The 17,835-nt window shown below is 40.8% G+C and overlaps 1 protein-coding gene across 1 annotated transcript; it reads right to left on the minus strand.

Annotated features, from left to right (window-relative positions):
• Positions 1 to 499: 499 nt before the first annotated feature.
• On the minus strand, positions 500 to 2,173 carry LOC105058181 (expansin-A24-like). Its single transcript, XM_010941028.2, has 2 exons — positions 2,035 to 2,173; positions 500 to 1,119 (listed from the first exon to the last, which is right to left on the minus strand). The coding sequence occupies exons 1-2, from the start codon at positions 2,171 to 2,173 to the stop codon at positions 500 to 502; spliced, it is 759 nt and encodes a 252-aa protein (XP_010939330.2).
• Positions 2,174 to 17,835: the final 15,662 nt, after the last annotated feature.

Raw genomic sequence — 17,835 nt, forward strand, 5'->3', positions numbered from 1 at the left:
ATCTGAACAATAACTAATAAACTTTGTATTGTATATTACGTCAAAAAAATTAGCCCCGTACTGTATGGCCCATAAGTTTCATATGCTAATGAAGGCCCCTAAGTTTGCTGTCTTCATGTCCATGATAGGCCAAGTTATGTCAAGTCAAACACCATGACGTAGACCATACTTGCAAATCTTAGCAGAAGCTCTGACCTAATTTTAAACGACAAAGAATCGAGTCATTATCCAAAACCAATCCATGCCATTGACTCAACATGTGCATTACGTAACCAAGCGGATTCAATCGCAGGTCGTTTGAAAATTTTGAAGCTCGTTATCAAAACATAACCAGGACTTCAGCATGACAGAAGACCCGGGTAAATAACTTGGTGAGCAAAATTTATTCAAATCTACTTGGAGAGATCATTAAAATGATCTTTACCAACTCAACCGTTGTAGGTTAAAAAGCTACAAGTTAATTAACTGGGACTTCCCCGTTCGTCCCCATCGATCCGCATTAGAACTGCTTCCCTTCAAAGTTTTGTCCAAAATTCCAGTTGGCCGGGGCAACATCATCAGACTGCACCATCCTCCCATCACTTGCGGTCACCTGGAATGACAAACTCTGACCTAACAACTTCTGGTTGGTCTTCCAAATGTCGCCCCAATCCCTATCCATTTTTATCCAACCCGAGTTCGACCCCTTCACCGAGACCGCCGTGACGTCTCCGGCACCTCCGACGTTGTAGACCAACACTTCGATGAAGTCGGGGTTGCCCTTCATCTCAAACTTGATGCCACCTTTCTTGACGCAGGGCACCCTCCGGAACTGCACCGGGATGATCCCGGCGTGGTAGTCCTTCACCAGCTTGACGAACATGGGCATGGAGAGATCGAAGTGTTTGCGGGGTGGGTTGCACCACCCGCCGTTGTCGCTGGGCTTGGAGGGATTCGGGGGGCAGAAGTTGGTGGCGGTGATGGTGATGCTGCCGGGGACGCACCACTGCGGGTCGTTGTAGCACTGGATTTCGTAGCACGCTCCACACGTGGCACCGTTGTTGAAGAGGGCTGTGCTTAGGGCTGCCGTCTCCAGCCCGTATCCTTGCTTGAAGAGATCCCCATATCCGCACGCCCCTTCTGTTTGAGTGGAAGGAATCTCAAGGAATCAGAGAGGTTTATTTTCAAAGGCCAAACACGTTGCATGATGTCAACTGAAACTAAGCTAGGACACTATATATATATATATATATATCGGTGATGCAAAGAAATGAGAAGCTAATTAATTAATGGCCAAATTGCATGTAGGAACTTGCCATACATCCATCCAGTTGCATGATGCTGCTATCTTGATTGCGTGTAATCATCCATAATGACATAATGTATGCTAACTAGCTAATTTGTTGCATAAAGCATCGAACGTGCAAATGAAAAACTAGGGTGCTGGGGTGGCAACACCTATCATGTACCATGGCTTTGTACGTACTAGCAAATCAAACATGTACGGCACCCGAGCATACTATGCATTGTACTCGTCCATTATAAAATGGATGACTAGCAAACACTATTGAATTTTTTTTTTTAATTTTATTTACTGATTTCCGTGAATATCTATAATTTAGATTGGTTTAAAAAATATGATTCACCGAAGAAGAAATAAATCATGCATGACTGCGTTATATAGCCCTTCTATTCCAATATTAGAGCAAGAGCCAAAACATGCCTAGTCACACATACATGTGTGATACATGCATTGCTAGAAAAAACACTATATAAGGATCCCAGTTCTAAAATCTTAAAGATCCTGCATATCTTCGATATCAAGTTAAAAATATTTTGCATATATCTTGACAAAAATTAAATTATAATGAGCTTTTCAGCCTCCCTTCTACCACGACAAATGAGAAATCCTCTGTTCTCTTTTGGGGGAATCAGCATCCACCTTCAATTTAAGATTTTGAAATAATCAGAGAAGAGTAACGAGAAAAAAATGAGGAAAGGCTCTCAAAACCACGTATCAACAATTCCTAGTTGAAGATAAAAAGGAATACTCACGCATGGTTTCTTTTCCACTCATGTCTCCGTAGAAAGTCGCAGTTCCGGTGTCCCATCCACCGCCTTGGGCCATGGCTCCGGAGGCCATGAGCCAGGCAGCAGCTGCAACACAACCAATTGCGATAGAGATTTCCGCCATCTCCACTCTCTTGCTACCACCTGATCAGAATACCCAAAATCAGATGCTATTTATAGGACAAAAACATCTTTAATTGTAAATAATTAACGTGACCAGAGGATCCGCAAAATTTAGAATTAATATGATGATTTCTCGTCAATTTAAACATCTTTCTGGTTTGTAAATTAAATGAAACGAGATGATTCCCACAATTTTTTTTTTAAGGCAAGAATGATTACCACAAATTTGGTAGGACACACTGTAAAAAAGGACATCTTAATATCTTTTTGGTGGTAATTAATTCAATGAAACGTGATCATTACCACAAATTCAGTATGACACACTGTAAAAAATGATTTCTGGCCTATTGAGGTCCGGGTTCCTTTGCACTCGCTCATCTTTTCCATTTATTGACACGGGCTGCCAGAATATTTTGGAGGAAAATGCGGTGCAATTTTCTCTATCTTTCAAATCGCACCACCACGTTGGGTCATGCACAGTTTGAAAAGGAAATAGAGAAGAAGAAACTAAAAGAAGAATATCCAAAAATGCACGTCTAAAAGTTGGATGTCTAGATTGTGTAATGAAAATGGAGTTTTTCTTTCTTTTTCTTTTGCCCCAAGGTGGGGACGGGTTGTCTGCATCTTTAGTAGGAGAGAATTTGGTAGCAAACATGCATGCCGTATATTGTAAGGTGGAAGATGTGCTGCAACCTATGAATGGATGATAATCTTTCTTCTCAAGGAGAAATAAAGTCTTATTTTATCTCTATAATTAACAAATCCAAAATAGTTATCTTGCCATTTTAATTGAGCTACTGAATAGGAAATATTTAAATTTTTTTTTCCAAACTATGAAGATTTCTGTTAATAAAATATATAAAAAAAATGTCTTCCATAAAATTTATTGTATGAGGATTATCTAATTGATCAACTTTTAGCAACAGGTTTTATTATGGGAGGTGTATTGTATAGAGGACAATGTGATGGAAAGATATACATGCTAGTAATTTGTAGTTTAGAATCATGTGTCTCACTCAAGGTATGCATGCATGTTGATTATATATGATATTATTGTTGAACTATGTATATCAGCCATTAAATTTTCTCTATTCTTCTCCTCTTACTGTATATATCTTCACTTTCCACAGGTATACACTCCCATGAAAGTGAGTAATCCAAATTTCATTAAGCTGACTGTGTATCATTGTACTTTAATCATTCCACATTTTTTAACATTTAAAAGATTGATATTCATTCATGTAAATGGCAAATTTGATGTTTTCTTTATTAATAAAAAGTTTGAAATGGTTAAGATTAGGCGGTTCAAAGTTTTGATACTCTCAGTGCTTCATGGTTTGAGCAGAAGATGATCATTGTCACGAGTCAGCTATATTCTACTCGAAGTAAATTATTGAATATTTGATTGTTTAGGATGGGAGATATATGTTATGACGTTGCTTAATCATCACTTGGCAGTTGCTGCACTATATACACACACACATATACATATTGATGAGTAATTGAACCTTTTGGTTCAACAACAAAAACGAAAGGATTTTAACTTAGTCAATTATTGGGTATTTGCCTATCTGGCCAGTTTGAAAATTGGATAAAACATGTGGTGCTCATTCTTGGGGCATATTTGGATGGCATATGAATAAATTTTGTTGCTGTTGAAATCAGTCGGGGTCGAAAGACAGACATTTAAAAATCTCATATAGTGATGCTGACACTGGAGTGATCTGCAAGACAAGTTCCAAATCGAAAGTTGTGGCTCCGGTGAGGACCCTCCGACACTCAAATCAAAAAAGTAGAGAACAAAAGAGTAGCAACGAATTCTCTGAGAGAGATTTGATTGGACTTACCTAGGTCCTCGGAGCTCTAGTTGTTTATATAAAGGATGCCGGACAGTTAGGTTGTTAGCTATGAAATCACACGATCCCGAGATTACTGGGCCATTGGTCATACCAAACTGAACGAGATAATTTAGCCTTTAATCGCTCTCGAGAGATCAGGAGAGATAGTTACGTCAAATCCTATCTATTCGGGATAGACAGCTGTCGTGCACGTTGAAGAGATAAGTCGGCTGAGCAGCTCATACACAGATCAACCTCAGAGATATCTCAGCTCAGCATGGAGATGGACTCCCAGCTCATTCAGTGGTCAGCAGTCGTGTTGATAACGATAACTTAAAATATCTTATGATATAGCGCTGATTCGAGGTGCTCGCGGCAACCACTGTAACACTACCCACTACTCCTGAGTCTGAGAATCAAATGAAAGAAGTACTCCAAAAGTGCCTCGGATCCAATGTCACGTGGTTATGCCTTCACGCCTGTCTTCTACATTTAAAGCAGATGACGTCAGCTTAATGTGACTAATGCGGATGAGTGTAACTAATGGGACCACTCAAACGACGGTCTCTTCGAGATTTTAATCACATTGTGGCAGCTTTTATTTTCTTCCTCTTTTAAATTTGCACTTTGAAAGCATAGGTAGCTACAGATCTTTTTTGTGCTGATTATTTATCATGATTTCTTAGAGCAAGATGGTTGCACAGTGCGTGAAGAGACTTGAGCAAATTCTAGCTCGTAGGAGGCAGGTCGTGGTTTCGATTACTCAAACGGGATCCGCGGTTAGGAAAGAAGAACATGCCACTCCTACCATTGAGCCCACAGTCCTACCATTGGAATCCGTGATGCAAGATTATTTAGAGAAAGTTTTGATTGACGGGATGCCGACGGAGATGGCACCGAAAATGGGCATCGAGGGATGCTCCGAAAAAGATCCGACTGAGATAGCACGGATGAAGAAGTGGTCGACAATCTAGAGAAAGATCTGACGATGACGATGGAGATTGAGAGATCTCTAGAGATGGTGATTCCTGCTGGATACTTTCTTGCATCCACTACTCATGCGGGACCCTTAGATTCGATCTCTCATGCTCCATCCACAGAAGAGAGCCTCCAGTCCATGTCTAAGTACTTGAGGAATCTCCTACCGCCAGTCGAGAAGTTATTCCTCAACGAACAAAGAGGGGGAGAAGCGATGTGCGGACGCTTTAAGATCTCTTGCACATATGGATTAATATCTGATGAGCCTCACCGGTTCCAACCTCGATGTTTCGGTGATGGAGAAGGAGGAGATCGACTTGCTGAAGTATCGATTAGAGCATCTAGAGAGGGATAATACTAAGCTGGCCAAAGAGCTCAGTTTTACAGAAGAGGCTCTTCAAGAGGCCCAAGAGTCGATTCTTTGTCGGGACGAAGAATTATGGTAGGACGAAAAATAGATTGAGGCCCTTGAACAATAGAAATCTAAGACCAACAAGAAGATTAAAGACCTCGAAGGGAGGATTAGAACCCTTGAGAGACAGAGGTCTGAGGCTGAGAGAGACTGTCGTTGGACCCGTGATGACCTGGAGCACCCAAGGAGGACACTTGAAGCGAGAAGAGATTCTCCTTGTCTTGAAACTCACTTTCGAAGGAGCCCCAGTGATGGTTCATCCAAGAGGATCAGAATCTCTGAAGGGATGAGCCTTGAGGAGAGAGCTCCTCGAGGAGATGGGCGCTCCACTTCCAAGAAGGTTCAGGCCTCTCCAGAGCTACTCTCGAGAGTCCAAGAGACTGAATCGGAGGTGGAGATCCTGAAGAAGAGATTGGAAGAGAGAAAAGTAAATCATAAACTTCTCTAGGATAAATTTATAGATCAAGAGATTTTACTCAAATGTACTGAAAGCAAGAGAAAGTAGCTGGAGAAAGAAGAAGCTAAAATTATAGCCCAAACTTGCAAGGTGGCATTCTTCGCGGGCTTTAAGAAGTGCAAGTCCATTGTCCAGGTACACCTCCCTCCTAACTTCATAAGCATCTTCAAATTGATTATCTGGATGAAGATTTACAGACGTGTCGTCAGATAACTGATTGAGGTTTATAATGACGTCCCACTTTTCGAATGAAGTGGATAAGATCGACATAGCCATCCAGACCGAAGGCATTGACAGCATTGAGAAATACTATGCCGCAGTTGACTGCCTCGGCACTCCCTCTGAGGAGTATTTACGCCCTCTTTTTCTTTTATTCTCTGTGATCCAAGATCCCTAGTCTTGTAATAGAATCTCTATAGGAACAGATGTATTCCTCTTCTTTTGATGAATATGAATCATACTTTTAAATATGTGAATCAAAGTCTTTAATATATGCTCGACTCCTGGCTGTAACTACAAAACTTGATTAAAGTAATAGCTCAGGCGAATACGTGGCCTGTATTGTGCTTCAAGCAAAGTACGAGCCGAGCTGAAGTTAGAGCGAAAATCTGAGCTGGCTCTAGCTGTAGTTAGAATAGTAAGTGTAGTAGAGATTATAATTCTCATTCCGCTTCGAGACAAAATTCATATCTGTTGTATAGATTTTGAAAAGACTGAAATTCGAATTACATCCGCATGAGAGGAATTGGAGCACATCTACACATATTTCTTCGAAAGTGACATAAAGTGTGATTCATCTGTTATTGGCATTAACTACTATATCGGCAGTAGCAATCATGTCCATTTATAGTCTCCACGTGTCACGCGTACGCTAGTCTTCTGTCGACGCATGTCTCCTGCAATTAATGCACCAATGGGAGGTGGCTTTTGGAGGTTCCATTCAAGTATGAGGTTATTTAAAATCTCCAAATAGAACGAGACGCAGATCTTGTAAAGTTCTGATTTTCTCTTTTCACTATGAGTTCTTCTCTTCTTCATCCTTTTGCAGCTTTCCTGCACGAGAGAGAGAGAGAGAGAGAGAGATGGCCACTATGGAGCTTGACTTTGCATCGTTGGATTTTAGATCAGAGTTGACGGAGCGAGACATAATCGTGCTGCATGAGCAATATCAAATACCTCCTACGTTCCAACTTGAAGTCTCGAGACCGAGTGATCGAGTCTGTCATCCGCCTTCAGAATGTATGGGCTTCTACGAGTGCTTTGAGCTGGACTGAGGCTTCCTCTCCATCCTTTTTTTGTAGTACTCTTTCAATATTTTGAAATATCGCCATGTACGATGGTGCCAAATGCATGATGACATATCTGCGGCATCACCAAGATATGCATGCTAGCTGGGATTATGCCAAATGTCATATTCTTCTATTTTCTCTTCAGTCTCAAGCGGTATCCAGACTTGTGCAGGTGATAGTATGTGACTTTGCGGAAGAAGAAGAATGATTTTCATCTAGTATTTTCGGGTATACCTTCCATCATGCATGGTTGGAAGTCAAGATTTCTCTTCATCTTGCAGACATCAAGCAAAAACTAAAATTTTACCATTTGGGGCGAACCCCGAGAGGCCGCGCTAAAGGAACCTTCAATGAATAAGAGCTTAGAGCAGGAGATGGAAGCTTTGCAGAGCTTCAGGATTCCAGAGTTAAAAGAGCTGTTGTCGGCTCAGGCACTGTTTAATATCAGTATCAGCCAAGTCGCTCCTCAAGATATGCGAGTCAGCTATCTTGACCTTAAATCTTCTGGTTCTGTTCATTTTACAATTTAATCACCATGATCGTAGAGCTAGATGCTGGGAAGAGCTCGAGCCTGCCAAAAGAGAAGAAAATTCTCTGAAAAAGAGGTGCCAAGCCCGTCACTGGGTGGAGTCTCCAGGTCAGAGTCGGAGATCTCGCACAACCAACTTTGGAGGTCAGGGAGTCTGAACCTTCTCATCCAGAAGGTCATGAGATTATGCGGGTAAAAAGCAGCTTGCCTACCACCTCAGCTACTGCAGGCTACTGGGTGGGCCATGTAGATCAAGGCCTAGAGGAGGTGATTCTGAGCCTACCTTCTCCTCCCAACTCGTCGATCCGACCAGCTTCACCCACTGTCGAATCCTCCTCAGATAAGGCACTAGTCGAGATTGCCGATGCATTTAGAACTGTGCTAGTCGGGCTGAAACTTGAGGCCTCGATATTGAGGGATCCCACACTGACGAGGAGCTACTTTTCAGACTACTCCTCCCTGCTGACGTGAATGAGCTGGTGAGTGTTCTTTAGAGGGAGATGAGGAGAGGAGCCATGAATTGTCTCATCTGGATATGTCGGGGCTTTCCCATTTAACACTTACTATATACTCATTTATCGCTTATGAATTTTTCTTCACTTGCCAGCTTACCCATTACTTGAACGGATACATTAAAAGCTCCCGTGAGTTGGCCAAAGAGACGAAGAAGTTTGGGCTCGAAGTTGAGATGCTCAGAAGAGCAAAAGAGAAGGTCGAGAAGGAGGTTGGAGAAGTCTCCATGAAAGCTGATTCTTCCGAGAGACGAGCTGAAGATACTGAGATAGTATCGAGAAAGACTGTTGAGGAGAATTCTCGACTGTTGTGCAAGACAGTGGAGTTTGAAGCTTAGACAAAGAGGAATGCGGTCGCTAGTCAGGAGAACTCTCACCTGCAAAAGAAAATAAGAGAGCTGAAGGCCCGACTGGGGCGGAGGAGAAGCAAACAGCTGAGGCTGCTTTCAAGATGATGGAGGACTTTCGGGCCTTCAAAAAATATGAGGAAGAAAGAGCTGAATATTCCACCGACGCCTATGACATCAAAAGGCAGTCTATCTGAGCTTGAGTTGCTGCCAAATATCCGAGCCTGGACTTAAATTTCTTAGATGAAATCTGGGATCCTACCATAGTGGATATCTCAACGGTCAGCACCTCAGCTCCAGGCGCCGTCCTATAATTTTTGTATTTCTCTTTTTCATGCTTTAGGATTATTGTAAGAAAATTTTGAAAGAAATAAAATAAGCAAAATCTTTTTCATACTTCTACTATGTGAACTTACTCATGCCGATTTGAGGTAATTTAATTAAATGGTAACCTCATTCTACTTCCTTAAATGGGGACAATTATGAAAAATAGTAGTTAATGACTCACCTAATAAGGCTACACCTGAAAAATGGTATGGGGCCTATAAAAATGCGCCATGTGGGCATACTCTGTTTTACGAAGCATTGCAGAGATTTATTCCCACTCCAAAGAAAGTGCGTTATTAACTACTTGACCATTAATTCCTGAAAAGTATCGATTAACGATTGATATGGCTACTAGTGCTTATAAATAGGGAGCCAGAGAATAAAGGAATCTCCACTTCTCCTTTTAAGGCAAGAAGTCCCCTTCTTCACCTGCTGTCATGTCGTTGCCTTCAAATCTACCACCCTTAGAGTTAATTAAGAGATGGGTGAGAGAGCGAAATACCTTTGCAAGGGATGCCCATCAGAGGTATTTAGCCCATGAAAAGGAGAGTGCTAGGCAGGTCGGTGCATCCTCTTCTCATGGGACCCTCCTCCTTTGCCTCCTGTGATCAGGCTCTCCCCTCAGCTTGAGCATATCATGCCTGTAGTTCGGGAGTGCCGTATTGCAGAGTTCCGAGACTCTGCAGCATTCAGGAGGAAAATGCTCGATGGTGCTGCCGCCATCTTCATCCAGAACTTTGATGATTGTAAGGCCCATTTGCTGAGTATAATATCTATCTAGAACTTCACGACATACAGACTGACGGTACCGACGAAGTGTGGAGACCTCAATGGATGAAGATTGAATCAGCTATCCAGATAGTGAGGAGATGAAGTCTTCGATGGATGAAGATCGAACTAGCTCACCTGATCGATCCGATGCTCCATTGATTGTAGTGGGACATCCCTCCTCATCTCCTTCTCTTATTTTCTTCTCCTTCTTCTACTATCCTCCTCTTCTTCCTCTTTCCCTTCCTTTTTTTCTTCTCTTATTCGCAAGATAGTGCCTGGAGCAACCGTCCTTTAAAGTATTCGAAACACCAGCTTTTTCTTTATAAAGTACTTGGAGCACTGATTTTTTCTTTATAAAAATTTTAATGAATAAAAAAAAATATTTTGTTTTGGAAATTTTTGCTTCATTTCCAACTTTAAATATGCATCTGTGAGTTCTGTGAATTTTGCTCGGCTCGTAGAGAATGGCATAAGTAGATGCTCAGATCATCGTGAGGAAATGCTTACTGCTCAGCTCGGCACAAGTAAGGATCCGAATAGCTCAGATCAGCATAAAAAAATATCCAGTGCTCAGCTCAGCATGAGTAAGGTTCTAAGAAGCTCGACTTCAGCATAAATATATTTAAGATAATTTCGATTGAAGTAAACATATTTAGAGTAGTTTAGGACAACTTGAATGTAATCCGATTGTTCATGGATCTGAGGCATCATAATAATCATCTCGACACTATCTCCTTACTCTTGAGTCTGAGACAATACCTCAGACAGAAGGAGTACTATTAAGATAATGCCTCTGGCCATATGTTGTTCGTCCTTTTATTCTTCTTTTGAAGAGATAGTGTTTGCCAGCGACAATTTTGTGCCTATGATATCTTGCACTTTCCATCTTCATGCGAGAGATAATATGTGCCAGCAGCGAGCTTGTGCCTGTGGCATCTTACACTCTCATGGTATTACGAGGGTCTGATTAGTTATCCCTTTAGAGGTTTCTCATGGATTTGTCTCTGCTTTCGTGCGACTTGGGCTCTATAGGAATCTGGTAAGTTAGCCTCCCTTGGAGTCGTCGAGTTCTTCTCGAGGGTCTGATAAGTTAGCTCTCAGAGGTTCCCTCAAAGGTCTCCCTCCACTTCTCAATGACTCAGACTCTGTAGGGGTCTGATAAGTTAGCCCCGTCTTGGAGTATCGAGATTTTCTCGAGGGTCTGGTAAGTTTGCCCTTCGGAGGTTTTCTTAAGGGTCTCCCTTTACTTCTCGTGCGATTCGGACTCTGCAGGAGTCTGATAAGTTAGCCCCATCTCGAAGTCGTCGAGATTTTCTCGAGGGTCTGATAACTTAGCCCTCACGAGTGGTGTTATATGCCTACGGTGATCTTGTACCTACAGCATCTAGCACTTCTTATCTTCACGTGAGAGATAGTGTGTGCCAGTGATGAGCTTGTGCCTACGACATCTTGCACTCTCGACAGCATTATGAGGGTTTGATTAGTTATCCCTCTGGAGATTCTCTCAAAGGGCTCCCTCCGCTTCTCATACGACTCAGGCTCTACAGGAGTCTGATAAGTTAGCTCCACCTCGAGTCATCAAGATCTTCTCGAGGGTCTGATAAGTTAGCCCTCACGAATGGCAATGTGTGCCTACGACGATCTTGTGCCTACAGCATCTAGCACTTCTCGTCTTTGCGTGAGAGAGTGTGTGCCAGCGACGAGCTTGTGCCTATGACATCTAGTACTCTCGTCGGCATTATGAGATCTGATTATTATTCCTCTGGAGGTTTTCTAAGGGTCTCCCTCTGCTTCTCATGCAACTCGGGCTCTACAAGGGTCTGATAAGTTAGCCCCATCTCGGAGTTGCCAAGATCTTCTCGAGGGTCTGTAAGTTAGCCCTCGAAGGTTCCCTCAAGGGTCTCCCTCTACTTCTCATGCGACTCAAGCACTACAAGAGTCTGGTAAGTTAGCCCCATCTCGAGTCATCGAGGTCTTCTCGAAGATCTGATAAGTTAGCCCTCACGTTAGTTGACCGTAGTGATAGTTCAGGGTCCTAAGTAGAAGGAGGAGGCAGCTCTTGGAGGACTCGGTTACCCATCGCAAATTGAGGCCCTGCAAATTTTATTTTCATAAAAAGTATTGTTACATCGTTGAAAATTGATGGCCTAAAAATTAGAGTTCCATCGAGCTGCTTTAGCCTATAAGTCTGGGCGTACTACTTCATCCACTCGATAAGGATCTTTCTAATTGGGTGATAGCTTCTCCTACTCCTCGGTAGGCTATGAGACTTTGGCTTACCACAGCACCAGATCACCAGCTTGAAACTCTTTTGGAGCTCTGGGGCAAAACTTCGCTTCTTTTACTTTATCGACCGAAAGGTTGGATCCATCCTTAGGTGATGGGATATCATCTCAGAATCGATGCCGGACACCTCTGTAGCAGATCAGGTGAAAAGATCCACATTCTTTTGTAAAAGATTAATTAGCCAGTATTTGGTTACCTCATCTAGTCGCAAGCTGATTTTCACTATCTGGCTCGAATTTTCCTTCCTCAATAGGACATCAAAAAGATCCTCGCTTGGTTGGGAACGTCCCTTAATCAAGTCCTCCCTAGCACCCAAGCCTATCAAGAGCTCGGACTGATCTCTATCAGGGTTGATTGATTCTATACTCTCAGCTTGATGGCAAAGCATTCACGAGCCATAGCTTGGTTGCCTTGGATCTGTCCTACTCCGTGCTTGATCGAAAACTTACCATCAGATGGTAGCTTGAGATGACAACTTTTAAAGTTCACAGACTAGGACATCTAAGGATGGCGTTGTAAGTCGAGAGACTTTTCTGACCCAAACGACCTCCTAGTAATCATGTGGATTTCTCCTTGAATGGATTGTTCTTCTTTCGCCACTCATCCCCTAACCTGCTGCAGCTTCTACTGCACTGGCACTTGATGTGGCTGAGGTAGAGGGAGAGGCTACCGAGGTAAGGGGGTGGCTGCTGAACTCTCGAAGCTCATCATTGAGAGGCCGCTCTCTAGACACAATGATTCAGCCATCCCTCTTTGATAAGCCTCTCGATCTTGTCATGAAACTGATGGCAGTCTTCAGTATCGTGGCCATGGTCATAATGGTAAAAGCAGTATTTATTCGGATCTCGACAGCATTCCGATCTTATTTTCATCAGTCAAGGCTCAAGTAACTCAGACCCCACTTGTAATAATACCTCTCTCTAAGGGATAATCAAGGCCATATAGTTATTGTACTATCCAGGAGGCGATGGTTGTCGAATCTTTCTCGGAGGACTGTGGAATCAATGATTTTGACCCCCATTATTTTACCTCGAAGATGGAGATCGAAAGTGCTGACATCTTTTCTCATCTCATCTTGGATGGCGCACCGTACTGGATCCCGCCACAGCTGAATCGGCAGGAGTCTCATCGGCAAAGGCTCTTTTATGCGAGCATACTTCTCTGCACGGGCAAGCATATCCGAGAGATCTCGAGGATAAATCTTAATTAATAACTTTTTCAAATCGTTCTTCAATAGATCGCTCATTATTGTAGCCATCACGGTTGACTGGTCCAAGTTTTGGACCTCCAAGGTCATCACGTTGAATCTATTCATAAAAGAGCGGATTGACTCACCCTCCTTTTGCTTGATAGTATGGAGGTAGTCGAACCACTTCTGCTGTTGCTAGCTACTAATAAAATAATTGATAAAAGATCAGTACAAGTCTTCAAAGGAATGGATAGATGTCGGTCTCAAACTCAAATACCACTATCGAGCGGCCACTTTAAGGGTTGGAGGAAATGCTCGATAGAAAATTGCATCCGATACTCCCTGAAGGAGCATGGCTACCTTGAAGGTCTCCACATAATTGATGCAGTTAGTGGTCCCATTGTAGACCTCCAATTGAGGTAGTTTGAAGTGTAGGGTGAGTGGTTCCTGCATAATCTCGAGATGAAAGATGACTGGCTGTTATATCCTTCGTAGGGCAGTACTGAGGAGCCATTATTATTGAGGATCTTTTCTATTTTCAGACCCAACTGCTAGTCGAGCTCCTGGAATCATATTTAAAATCAACTTCATGGATAGTACCAGCCTCAAAGCGCAGAGAAGATCAACGTCTGGAGATTGAGTCATAGCCCGACTGTGGGCTTGGAGATTGCTGCCTGGTCGGTTGTTGGGCCCTAAGGCGACTTTGATGAGTCAACCTCCTCTCCAGGCTTCAAGGAGGTGCCTGCGGCTCTAGTTGAGGTGGTGGCTGTGAAGCCACAGTCAAAGCAGGATTCTATGGGGGCGCCACTGCGGAAGGCACAGGCGGCACCACTGAGAGAATTGTATGACGCACCACTATGGAGGGTGTAGGGACAGCCTGAGGAGGCTATGGCACCATCTGGAAGGGCGTGAGAAAGGTTTGGACCACTTGGATAGTGGTTGTCAGATGTTGAACTTGCTGGAAGAGCTGATTGAATTGGTTGGCCATGACTAGCACTGACTGGGCCTGTTAAACCGATGGAGGGACGATTGATTGAATTGATGAAAGAATTTTTGGTACCAGCGATTGAACTTGATTGTCAGCTTGGCTGGCCACCTATCGGAAAGTAGCAGTATTGGAAAGCCAGAAAGATATCCGTCTTGGAGCCATGAATGCGAATATAGGCTCTTCCTCTATCTGTTGCTGCTGAAATCGATCGAGATCGGAAGACGCCCTGAAAACCTCGTGCAGTGATACTGACGCTGGAATGACTTATAACATAAGTCCAAATTAGAGGTTGTGGCTCCGACAAGGATCCTCCGACACTCAAATCAGAGAAGCAGAGAACAAAAGAGCAGCAACGAACGGAGAGATTTGATTGGACTTACCTGGATCTTCAAGGCTCTGGTTGTTTATATAAAAAGATGTCAGATAGTTGGATTGTTAGGTATGAGATCACCCGATCTTAAGATTGTCGGACCGTTGGTCATGCCAAACTGGGTAAGATAATTCAGCCCTTAATCGCTTCCATGAGATCAGGGAGATGGTTATGCCAAATCCTATCTATTCGAGATAGACAGCTATCGCACATTTGAAGAGATAAGTCGATTGAGTAGCTCATACATAGGTCAAACCTTGGGAACACCTCAGCTCAGCATGGAGATGGATTTTTCAGCTCATACAGTGTTCAGCAGTTGTATTGATGATTTGAAAACTTAAAATATCTTATGATATAGTGCTGATCCGAGACGCTCGCAGTAGCCACTGTAAAAATTTCTTATTGGAAAAGTTTAGAATTTTAGAGTCATGCCACCTGCCTCCCACAATCCTCTTGCCCCTTTTCTTAAATCATCCTGAAACCCCACTTCATTCTTCATCCCCACCACCCTCCCACCCGCCAACCAAATCGAAGGTTGGAGGCCAAGCTTGAAGATTTCTCTGTGCCCTCCATCATCAAAATAAAAGAATGTGATAGAAAGAATAAAATAAAATCATATTTCGAAGCATCCAAACATATACAGACTGCAGGATTTTCTAGTCTGGAATGTCAAGTTCATATAGGACAAAAATCTAGATCCATTTCGGTAGGGCATATCTTCTAGGTACGAAATAGATCTTCAATGGCCTACAAATGATGAGCTTGAAGGTTAGCAATACTATAGAAACAATGTTATCCCATGATACCATAATCTTTTAGATAGCATTTGGTGACTCAAATGGGATCATCACGATGATCTAAGATCACTGATGATCCAAATCCTATGATAATCTGATCACCTATAATTTAAAATCAATGTTTGGTTGGTCCTAGTCCGATGATTAAAGATCCTCGGATATTCATGAGTAACATGCTTGGTATTTTATTAGAATCATGATTACTGATTATATGACATCAAAACTACCCATAATATATTACATAAAAATATTTTTATTAATCATATATAATATATTATAAATAAATATTACATAAAAATATTTTTATTAATCATATATAATATATTATAAATAAATACCAACATATTTATTGATATATTAATAACTGATAGATTATATAAAAATATATTTATTAGTTCTATAAATTATTAATCCTATAAAAATATTTAGTTATTATTATAGAATTAATATTTTTATTTATACTTATAATATATTATGCATTAATATAAATATTTAATTTGATTAGAAAAATAAGACAAATAGACATAATATATTACTTTTTTATTATATAAATATAAAGCATAATAAGATAATTTTACTCTAACTTAAAATTATCATTGAATCAAAATATGATCATAATATGATTAATAATATATTATAATATAATATATATCATAAATATAATATATAATATTAAATAAATATAATATCATATATATAATATGGATATAATATATTAAAGATATATTGATATATCAAATTTTTTTTAGGCTGAGAGGTATTTGTATCCTTATATTTTAATCTAAGATCACTATTTGAGAGTGACCTTACATTTCTGACCTCAATGATGGATATCTCATCACTGGATTGGGGAGTAATCTGAGAAGTAGAAAAAATTTAAAATTACTGCCATGTAGGATTACTATGATCAATCAAATATAATAATTTCATTACCTCCATCTACATCATCTTTGATCCTGGATGGATCATCCTATACCAAACATCCTAGTTCTATTGAATTGAAAATCTTGCAGATTTTGTAGATTAGGCATCTATTTAAATATAGTTATAGGTCAACCAAACTCCATCTAATCCAAATTTTGTGGGAAGAAAAAGAAAAATATCTCCATAGATTTTTTTTTCTTCTTCCTGAAGCTCAAAAGCTAGGATCTGGGTTGGATTTAGAATTTTTTTTTTAACAAATATAACCTAGATGGACTAACAAGCTTAGGATTCTTAATCCAATCATGTAGGAGTATCTAAATAGGCCCATATTTTTTAAAAAATTACCATAGAAACCAGAGCACTATTCTGCCTTATAATCCAACTATAAGCATTCTTAAATCTGTTTGTATCAAAATATAAGGCAATCAGAACATGAAATAAAATTGATATATGGCACTTTTAAAACAAATAGTGGGAGTTTTGATCATCTGGAAGTCGTTAATCAGCTTCATGTAATGACTGAAATATCCTTTTGAATTAATTCAATTAATTTAATGAGTAATCCAAAATAAGTCTTCAAGAATACATGACAAGTATTGCTCTTTTTTTTGATTACATGTGTGCCTCCTCTCTCCCTCCCAATTTTTCTCACCCATCCTATAACCGCGCTACATCAATAGGCAAGTTGCTTTTGGAGTTCTTTCACTAAACCAATGTCCTTCGTAGATTTTAGGGGTGGTTTATGCTAGCACCCATGTCTTCCAAAGATGAATCATTTAGTCTCAGGATGTGTTAATGCTTCAAGTTCCTTTGCTTTTAGTAGGTGATTTTAACTATATTCTTAATACTTTTGATAAAAAAGAGGGGAAAGCTTTTATTGTAAATCGAGATATTAGAGAGTTTTGTACCTTTCTTCGATCCACTGGCCCTATTGACCTTGATTTTTGTGGTCCTTCCTACACCCGGTGCAATAATCGTTTAAGTGCTGCTAGGGTCTGGGAGAAGATTGATCGAGTCTTTGCCTCAACTCTTGGCTAAATTTATATCTGAAATCTGCTATAACTTATTTGGCTCGATTTGCTTTAGATCACTGCCCTCTTCTTCTTCATATTACTGACAAAATTAACTGGGGACCTCACATTTTTCATTTCGAAAAATTCTGACTAACATACCCCAAAGTTGCGGAGGTGATCCATCGATCTTAAATTGGCTTTGATAATTATTCTCCTACTGAAAAGATTTCTTTGCTTCTAAAAAAGGTTTGTCGTGCTCTTATTTCATAAAAATATTTTATTGGCAATCTGAATATCCATGCCCAGTAGTTATATAGTAACATTTATGATTTGCAACTCAAAGAATCTCAAATTGGTTGTCTACCTGTTAATCTTCATCATACCCTATTATCTAATCTTTGGGACTATAACCAGATCTTACATCGCATCGAGATTATATGGCATCAAAAATCTCAGATCACCTGGCTCAAGGAGGGAGATTCCAATACGAAACTTTTTCATTGCTCCACCATTCTTTGTTGAAGAAAAAATCATGTGCATACTTTATCTTCCCCTCAAGGAGAAACTATTAGCGATCCATTCACAATCCAGGAGCTGTTGCTTGATCATATTCATGATTGGTGCAAGGATGATAAT

Source organism: Elaeis guineensis, chromosome 2 (genome assembly GCF_000442705.2).
Source record: "Elaeis guineensis isolate ETL-2024a chromosome 2, EG11, whole genome shotgun sequence".
Classification (NCBI taxonomy): Eukaryota; Viridiplantae; Streptophyta; class Magnoliopsida; order Arecales; family Arecaceae; genus Elaeis; species Elaeis guineensis.

Excerpts from the sequence above, each read along its gene's own strand:
- LOC105058181 (XM_010941028.2), bottom strand. The coding sequence starts at position 2,173 with ATGGCGGAAATCTCTATCGCAATTGGTTGTGTTGCAGCTGCTGCCTGG. Across the intron at positions 1,120-2,034 it reads GAGTGGAAAAGAAACCATGC|AAGGGGCGTGCGGATATGGG; the intron begins GTGAGTATTCCT and ends CCACTCAAACAG.